We start from the raw sequence: 10,005 nt of genomic DNA on the forward strand, positions 1-10,005 counted from the left end.
CCCACCCCGCCAAAGTTATGTGGACATCTGATCCCCAACGTGGCCGTGTTGGAAACTGATTGAGTCATGGGGGCAGATCCCACGGATTAATGCTCTCCCTGGGGGTGGGGATAGTGAGTGAGTTCTCGCTCTGTTAGTTCGCAGAGAGCTGGTTGCTTAAAAGACCCTGGCACCTCATCTCTCTCTCTCTTGCTTCCTTTCACCGTGTGATCTGCTTGTACCCGCCGGCTGCTGCCACTTTCTGCCTTGAGTAGAAGCAGCCTGAGGCCCACACAAGATGTAGCTGTCCCAGAATTGTGAGCCAAATAAACCTCTGTTCTTTATAAATTGACCAATCTCAGGTATTCTGTTATAGCAACACAAAACAGACTAATACAATAGATCATTGTGTGTAGGTATATTACGGGTGTATTAGTTTTCCACTGCTGCTATAACAAATTACCCCAAACTTGATACTTAAAAGCAACACAAATTTCTCTTACACTTCTGTAGGTTAGAAGTCTGACTTGGGTCTCAATGGGTTAAAATCAAGATGTCCAAAGGGCTGCATTACTTTCTGGAGGCTCTGAGGGAGAATCATTTTGTTGCCTTCTCCAGTTTCCAGAGGAGGCTCCCTACATTCCTTAACATATGGCTCCCTTCCTCCATCTTCAAGGCTAGCAACATTGCATCTCTGACCCTTCTGTAGTCATATCTGCCTCTGACCACAGCTGGGAAAGGTACTCTGATTTTAAGGACCCCTGTGACTGCAATGGGCCCACTCAGATAACCCAGGATAATCTTCCCACCTCATAGTCCTTAACCTTAATCACATCAGTAGTCCTTTTTGCCATGTGTAGTAGCATATGCACAGGTCCCAAAGACTGAGAAGTGGATATCTTTGTGAGGGGGCCATTATTCTCCCTACTACAGTGGGAGGTGGTAATATTTAGTTCATAGGACAATAAAGCAGCATCAGAAGATATTAATGTAGACATATATAAGTAAATTTGGTGTATAATAATGAATATTTATTAATGAAGAGAATAACCATCTCCTTTCTTTAAATAAAGTATACCTCTTAATACCATCACATTGGGGGTCAGGGCTTCAACATATGAATTTGGGGGGAGCACAAACATTCAATCCATAGCATGTACCATATGGGTGTCTGTTATTACTATAATTTAAATGAGAGGGGGACCTGAACTAGGATAACAATGGAACAAGAGCAAAATGCATTGCAGAGAATGAAGCAAAAGAAGAATTTAAAGAGTGCTTTGAATGCACTGAGCCAGGGTGAATGTAAGAAAGTGCCTTTTCTCCACATCTGCACTAGCATTTGTTTTCTGTCTTGTCAATAATAAACATTCTAACTGGAGTGAGATGATATCTCATTGTAGCTTTAATTTGCATTACCCTAATGATTAGTGATTTTGAGCATTTTTCATGTGCTTGGTGGCCATATATGGAATCTAAAAAAAAAAAGGTTCTCATAGAAGTAGAGGATAGAATAATGGTTACCAGAGGCCAGGAAGGGAAGGGGGTGAGGGGGGAAGAGAAGTGGTGGACTAACACGCACAAAACTCTGCTGTCTACCCTCAGTGAATTATTGTGCAGTATATGCATGTATTGAAACAACACACTGTACCCCACAAAAATAAATATAAATAAAATTAAAAAAATAATTAGGAGCTACCTTAAGAACTATTAAATAGATAAAAAAAAAAAAAAAAAAAATGGTGTAAAGAAGAAAGTACCATTGCTGGAAGAGTCTGGTTAGAGGTGTTTTGAATGCTCAGGGATGTTAAATTCCATTTGAGGCATGTGACCTGAGGGGACAACATCCTCATAAGTGTGAGCCTCAAGAGAGAAAAATGTACTGTAAGCAACAAATGCAAGCCACATAGATAATCTTAAGTTTTCTAGTAGCCTTGTAAAAAAAAAGTTTAAAAAACATACAAGTGACATTAATTTTAATAAGTATTATTATGTAATAAATGTTTAACATTTAATAATTATTTGATAATGTTTAATATTTATTATGTAATAAGTGTTTTTTATCATTTATTACATAATAAATATTACATATTCTAACATCTCTATGTGCTCCATCCACATTTCAAGTGCTCAATAGCTGTGTAGGTCTAGAAAGGTGAATGAAGTGGCCAGTTACAAAGTCGACTCCTCTCTCTGCATGCAAATGTGAATCCATGTTTGGGTTGTTCCTGCTTTTTTTGCGAATATGAACAATGCTGTTATGAACAGTCATACACACAACTCCTGGTGTGGGAAGTCTCGCTGGGAGGTAGCAAGTGAAATAGTGCCAAATTGTTTTCTAAGATGCTTGTTCCAGTTTACACTCAGAGTAGTATGTGAAAGAGTCTTTGTTGTTCCATACATATCCTCATTAATATTTGATATAGTCACATTTCTTCATTTTGGTCAATCTAGTGGGTGAAAAATGGCATCTTATTTTGTCTTAATTTACATTCTTGATGATTAGTGATTATGATTAATGAGTTTAAACATATTTTCATATGCACATGAACCTTCATTTTTCACTTCTGTGGAAATCACAAATATTCATTCACAAGTATGTATTAATTCAAATATAAATATATATATGTTGTGTAATGTTATATTCATATATTCATATATCATATATTCATTCAAATATAAATATTTGTTCATGTACAAATATTCATTGAGAACCTACTACCTGGTAAATATTGGTCTAGGCACTGGGAATATACTAGTGGGGAAAAAAATAGTCCCAAATCCCTGCCATCGTGGAATTTACATTCTAGCATGTTTGAGGGCATGGGGCAGATACAAAAAAAATAATGCCATATGTTATATGGCGTTAGTGAACTTGGGTTTAAGTTTGGCTCAGACATTTCACATCATTAAATCTTGGTTTTTACGATTATAAAAAGGAGGCGGTAATAGTATCTATCTTATATTATTTATTAAATGCACATGAAGAACTTGACACAGTGCTTGGCAAAAGGTAAGGATTCAGAAATACTAACAGCACTAATAATAACAATATTATTTTCCCATTTCTTGCTCCCACTCTTTCTTCACTGGATTTAATTTTTTCAGTAAGAACTACTGAAGTTTAAACATTAAATATGTTTAGGATGTTGTTGAAGTGTTTGCTATAATTTGGGTGTCAACCTACAGGTATTTTCTGCAACAAGACATATGACTTTGGCTAATTTTGAGATTTGTTATTTTCAAGCTTCTTAAATTCCAAGGACCAAGAGCCTGAGAACAATGTGTGTTTTAAAAAGCTGCATTGGGCCGGCCCGGTGGCGCACTGGATAGTGCGCTGCTTGGGAAGCGCGGCGGCGCTGCCGTCCTAATTTAGGACTGTGTTCTGTGACTATAAATGTTGCTTGAATTAATCATTTCAATTCTACAACCAATTTATTGAAAATCTTCTATGCAAAGTACTGTGTAGAGGAGATACACATGACCTTATTAATAATCTTTGGAATAATTATTTGTCCTTTTTTAGATAATGATGTTGAAAATGATCTTCAATCAGACATCAGTTGAGCACTGCAAGACACACACAGGAAAGGAGAAAGAATGCAGCTTCTTCTTAATAGCTGTTCGCCTGGCTTCATTGAACCAGATCTTGGATCCTTGGGTTTATCTGCTGCTAAGAAAGATCCTTCTTCGAAAGTTTTGCCAGGTAGCAAATGCTGTCTCCAGCTGCTCTAATGATGGACAGAAAGGGCAGCCTATCTCATTATCTAATGAAATAATACAGACAGGAGCATGAAAGAGAACACTTAATTACCTTGCATGTTCACAGCTTTTGGCAACAAATATCCCTAAACCTTACTGTGAAGTTAGGCATCTCTGGCATGCCACTGTTTATGCATTGAAGTGGAATTTTTGATATAAAGCTAAATAGTCTCAGAATCATAGATAATCCCTTATGTGCCAAAAGTATTGAAACACAAACAAAAATATATTAATAGCAGTCTAGTGTTTTTTGGGTCTCTGCCATTTGTAGTTGAATGTGATTAATTATGTGATGAAAACATTTTTTATAAATGACCTTCGTCTATTGGTGGGAGGCAGGGATAGCTACTCTTCCAGTATACTGAGCACATGGGGGATTTAACCGCATATATCACTGAAGACAAGGAGATAGCGATTTGTTTTTGTTCAGGGACATTGGTCTCTGTGTTCTCTTTCATTGTTTCTCTACTTTCCCTCTGTCATTCCCCCACCCTTACATTTTTAGGAGAGTTTAAATTGGATGAAAAAAAGTATCACATATCCAGAATATTCATTGATACTGAGTTATTTAAATATTGCTCATTATATCAAATTAGCTCCTAACCTTACAGAGTTTAAGTTCTGGTTGGGTTGATAATTAGGTTTGCTCCTTACGTGAATAAGAGTTCGTGACTACCAAATTGCTAAATATTCTTTCTTTTGAATACATTTTGCATTCCTACAAGCCTGGAGAAGATTCATGAAACTGATCTATAAGAGACAGTGAAGTGATTTTTCCAAATGCGGTGTAACAACTGCTTTGAGCAAAATATGGGTACTCTGATTAATTATTTCCTCTGATTTTTCCACCAAAAGTATTCTCTGGTCTTTTGAATCTTCAAATACCAACTCTGATTCTACAACAAATAAATATTTTGAAGATTTGATGAAGACTTTCCATTGTTTGGCCTATTTATAGGATAAGAAAATGAATAATTTTGGCCTGTTGCAGCTCTTTCTCTGCCCTGTCCTCAAAGTAACTCTATCTAAATATTTATTATTAAAATGTCTTTCCTACAATATACATGAATACAAACCTTGATAGCTAAGCTTGACATCTTTGTGGCACAAGTAGATCACTACATTAAGTTTTGGGAATTGCAGTTTTTACAAAAGTGTCCCCATCAAACACAGTGGTCCTTTAAGTTAAACCTACCCAAAATGCTGTCACATTCTTTGGCACATTCATTTTGTAAATCCATTTTAATTGGTTTTAATTGCAGGCTATTTCATTGCTTTCCTAGTTTTTTAAAAGCTTGAGATTTATACTTTGTATAGTAACTGCATTTTTCTTTGTGCTTAGTAGGCATTTCAAGAAGAAAGAATTCTAACGTGTACGCTATATCTATTAGATTAATACATACATCAGTTTAGGTCAATGAACAATAATCAATATAAATGGCCATGTCAAATTGAGTCAGAAGACAGAATCTGCTGAAAGTGTTTATGTAATTCATCATGGTTCCACTAATCTAAATTTTGGGAAAGATGAGTAATAATTTCTACTGAAACCCCATTGTAAAATCTCTCTAAGCCATAGAATTGGGTAATCCTATAGGTCACTTTATGGGGTATAAGACAAAACAACCTACTTTATCTTAAGGAAAAAAAATGTACTTATATGACCGAATCTAAATTTTGGGAAAGATGAGTAATAATTTCTACTGAAACCCCATTGTAAAATCTCTCTAAGCCATAGAATTGGGTAATCCTATAGGTCACTTTTGTGGGGTATAAGACAAAACAACCTACTTTATCTTAAGGAAAAAAAATGTACTTATATGACCGATACTAAAGAAGCTTTACCTCTTGGGTGGTCTTCTGACCCTAGTTTACAATCAAATAGGCCCACAGGCGGTATGCATTTGAGTGGTATGAGCATGATTGGGTTCTTTCTTTCAGCACCTAGTATAGCATCTATAATATAAAAATTATCCAATAAATATTTGTTCAGTGCATAAATAAATAAAAGTCTGCCAAAACTGAGTGTACATTAGCGAGGCATATGCAATATAGTTAAAGTGCTTCATGCCATTACAGTTCATCAAGCTGATACAGTGAATGGCTTCTGCTTATTTAATTACAGAAATATGAATTTATCTTCAAAGATGTAATGTCACATTACTATACAAAAAGGTGCTTTGTTTGTACTAATACTTTAGGAGACTAATACTTCCAAATGATAATGGAGATGATTGTCAAAAGAATATCACTTTTCGTCAAACCACAAAAATAGACAAAAGAGCCCGAAACTTACACTAAACTACAGAATAAATTCCTGCCCAGGGGATACATGGTAGGAGTGGATGATTGGCAGCTTTTGAACAAGCTTGAAAAGGAAATGGAAAAAAAAGAAATTGTGTAAATGGCATGTGAGTTCCGTTATCTACACAGCCATTTGTTAGTCCAGGGAAAACCTGATAAGAAGCAAAAATCCCAAATGATTTTAGCCTTCGGATGATACTTGAGGTTAGATTTCAGAGGCAGTATGCTGACGCTCTAGATGTGGTTAGAAAAGTAGACATCTACAGTCCCTGAAGAAGGGCATTTTAGTCTGTTTCTAAGTTTAAGTTTATTGGCCTTTAAGTTCACTCTCATACACTTAGTTTATCCATGTGTATATCTGAGGAGGAAAAATGCATGCATAAATTAGGACAATTCCTGAACTATGAAGTATTGGTTAAAAAACAATTAGAGGCCTAGAAAATCATGTAGAAAGGAGAGAGTGTATGGAATGTAGAAATATATGTGAAATCAACAAGTGTTGATTTTACAAAGCAGTCCTGATTTTCCAAACAATGAATTTATACACTATGTTGTGTCATAGAAGAGAATGATGACATACTATCCAATAAGAACAGTTTACTTTTCAAATAAAATAGGTATAGTGAATGTCTTGAAAATATTTCTAAATTAAAGAAACAAAATGTGCTATCTCAAGATTTACCAAATTTACCTAATGCTATATACCAAGATATTTTAAGTAAATGTAAGTGTTTAATCCTGCCAGAAATTAAAGGTGTGTATATATTTTTACTTAACACCTCTTTATTTCATGAAAGATTTCTTGGCCATGTTACAGAAAAAATGTAGAATCTCATGAAAGTTAAGTATGAAAGATCCCGTGACTCTGTCAGCATTGATTAAAAGATAAACTTAAAACTCTAACAAGCAGTATTTTAATAAGGTGGTCACTCTGTGGCAGTATTCTAATGTTAGATTTTCAAGTGGATTAGGTCTTTTATTTATTCAGTGCTTTTTATATTTTTCTTGGCTTTTGACCCCAAATTAGTGATTAGCATTCAATCTCTTCCATACCAAAATCACTTAATATGTTTTTTGGGGGTTGTGATCAAATCAGAGACTGAAAACAGGAAGATTTTGTTCATTGAGACTATAGGCATGCATATTGCCTGCTTTTCTTTTTCCATGACCATGAAAATACTCCAAATCCCTACTTATTTTCATCATTTAACTCCAAAAGCTTCTCTTGGAATAAACGGGATACTAGGAGATGAGTGACAGTGAGACTGCAGAGTATTTATTACTATAAATGCACTCAAAGCTTTATTTAAATAATTAAAATTTCTGTCTTATCTGTATTAAAACTTTAGGTCATCAACCGTGACATATTTTTATCACAAGTGCTTGTTTATTACTTGCTTTGTGCTTTTATATGTCTCACAATCTGTTAAAATTTGGGTCTAAATAAATGTGCAGAATTGTGCAACTGTGGCTAAGTCCATAGGACTGTTTTCTGAGTTGCAATAAAATGCTGATAAGAGGTGACATATGTCTGTGATGCTTCATGACATAGTTTATGATAGAGCCAATTTACACAATTTAAAAATCAACCTAAACTCACATACACATTTTAAAAGAAACTGACATCAGTTCAGTATTATAAGGAAACTAATAAGTTGAGATTACATATGTAATATGAATCAGAGAATTAGAGAAAATATTAGGGAAATTTTTTTATCTATTTTCTATTTTATAGTTTCTAAAATGAAGATTCTATTTAAAGACTTATAATGTATACCAGTTTAGTTATATACCATTACTGTGTGATACCATAATAGTACATTACAATTCTCTAGAAATATGATTTAATCATATATATTATATTAACTTATATGTCACATATTTTCTTTATTAAGAATATAAATTATTTTATTTTCAGAAGCTTTGCATCAATCAGTTTTATATAAAAAGCAACCCAAAATATCTGCTGGGCTGCATATTTCTTCATTGGGAACTAGACTGATTCCCCCTACCCTCATGCCTCTAACCTCACTATGCATTCTCTCTTAGAGAGAAAGTCACAGAAATATTTACTATTGGTGAAGCCGGGATTGTTTTTAAGAGGAGAGAAAACAGCTTTATATTTTCAATATGTCAATGCCCTCATTTAACTGCATATTTCTTCATTGGGAACTAGACTGATTCCCCCTACCCTCATGCCTCTAACCTCACTATGCATTCTCTCATAGAGAGAAAGTCACAGAAATATTTCCTATTGGTGAAGCCAGGATTGTTTTTAAGAGGAGAGAAAACAGCTTTATATTTTCAATATGTCAATGCCCTCATTTATGAAACAGATCTGAATCTGTTTTTTAATAAGTCTGCTTTGATGGAGCAATTTTATTATGGGAGTCAAGGTAGTAAGGAAAGAGATTACCATCAGGAGTAAATACTTTTTGAGCATCTCAGAGATGACCCTACCTCTCAAGTTATTTTCAGATGTGCAGCTCTTAAATTCCATTGTGAAATGCTTTAGAATTAGAAAGTTTTGATTCTTTAGTTTAAAGTAAATCAGATATCTAGCCAAAGCTAGCTAAACACTGAACTTTAATAGTAATTTGAAAATAGTTTTCTTATACAGTTTTCAATTTCTGTAGAAATCAAAACTGTAATGTTAAGCAGGGGAAAATACATGTAACTTACTGATACATTTCAATGTTCTTTCTACTTTTGAAAGGGTACTAATGCAGGGAGGCAGGAGGGATAGGGTAGAGGACATAGAGAAAGATATAATGGAGAACCTGTCCACTTCCAACCTGTGAAAATTCTTCATCTTTTAGGCAAGACCCTGGAAGCAGACAGAGGAAGGGACTGCATTTATCTTTGCACTCTTGAGCATCAGTAGGACGAAGTGAGGAGTGGCCAAGGCTTTTTTCTATAAAAACAAGTGATAAGTTCACTCAGATCATCATTGGCCACTAAACTCTCTTCCTTCACAACTCTTCTGAGAGAGAGAGACAGAGACAGAGAGACACAGACAGAGATCTTCTTTTCTTTTACCAAATGTTTTTGTGTAAATAGTATAAGGTTGTTTAAGCAAACGAATTAAAAATAGCTGCTGATGATCTTGATTTGTTTAAAGTGAAAAAAATGTAAGTACTATTTATATAGTACACCTAAGGAAGAACTGCAATCATTGGCACTTTAATCCATATTGTAAAGCTTAGTATAAAAAGCATACAGTTCACCTCCTTTCGCCATCCCACCCCTCCACACTTGGTTGAGTGGGAAGGTATATTTTGCCACCTCTATGTAAAGCTTTTTAGGTAGTTATCTTCACTATATTTAAACATATATTCCAGTGTGTTGTAAAGGCTGGTCTTCAATACTGTGGAAACAAAGAATAAAGGAGACTATAAAAAGTACATTAGCATTTTGTTGGCATTCAAGTCATAGCTAGTCTGTGTATTTAATAAATGTATGTTATTTATGTTGTGTTTATCAATGGAAAATAAAATTCAATCTTCTGAAATGTCCCTGTCTTTTTTTCCTGATGCCAGCTCATATCAGGAATGTTTCACTTATAACTATGTTAAGTATTTTGCTGAAATACTATTTGACATACTTTGTCAAATAATAGCACAATGTAAGGCAACAGCCCCATGCTGTTTGGAACAATTACATCATTTTGTTTTATAGTCCACAATAATGTACAGAACAAATTACCGTTGATTTGCTATAAGTCTGTGAGAGCTCTTTTCCCATTTTCAACATGATACATCTTCATGTTATGATCCCAAGATTATTGTTTTTAACACAAAACACATTTATAATCATTCTAAACTTAGTTCTTACTCTTTCTTGTGGTTTCTGGTGTAATATATACATATATAGGCAGCCAAAGTAAGAATTGTCCTTGCTCGTAGTCAGATCCTTTAGAAGACTTGTACCTGGGTATTGGAGTAAGCTGATTACTGGTGG

General features: G+C 34.6%; 1 protein-coding gene across 1 annotated transcript in view; it reads left to right on the forward strand.

Annotated features, from left to right (window-relative positions):
- PTGER3 (prostaglandin E receptor 3 (subtype EP3)) overlaps window positions 1-5,057 on the forward strand; it is a 33,476-nt gene extending 28,419 nt beyond the window's left edge. Inside the window, exon 2 of the mRNA XM_008571831.1 lies at window positions 3,506-5,057. Coding sequence (XP_008570053.1) covers window positions 3,506-3,775 — 270 coding nt within the window. The 3' untranslated portion in view covers window positions 3,776-5,057. The remainder of the gene's footprint in view (window positions 1-3,505) is intronic.
- The last annotated feature ends 4,948 nt before the right edge of the window (window positions 5,058-10,005 follow it).

Source organism: Galeopterus variegatus, unplaced genomic scaffold (assembly GCF_000696425.1).
Source record: "Galeopterus variegatus unplaced genomic scaffold, G_variegatus-3.0.2 Scaffold726, whole genome shotgun sequence".
Lineage (NCBI taxonomy): Eukaryota > Metazoa > Chordata > Mammalia > Dermoptera > Cynocephalidae > Galeopterus > Galeopterus variegatus.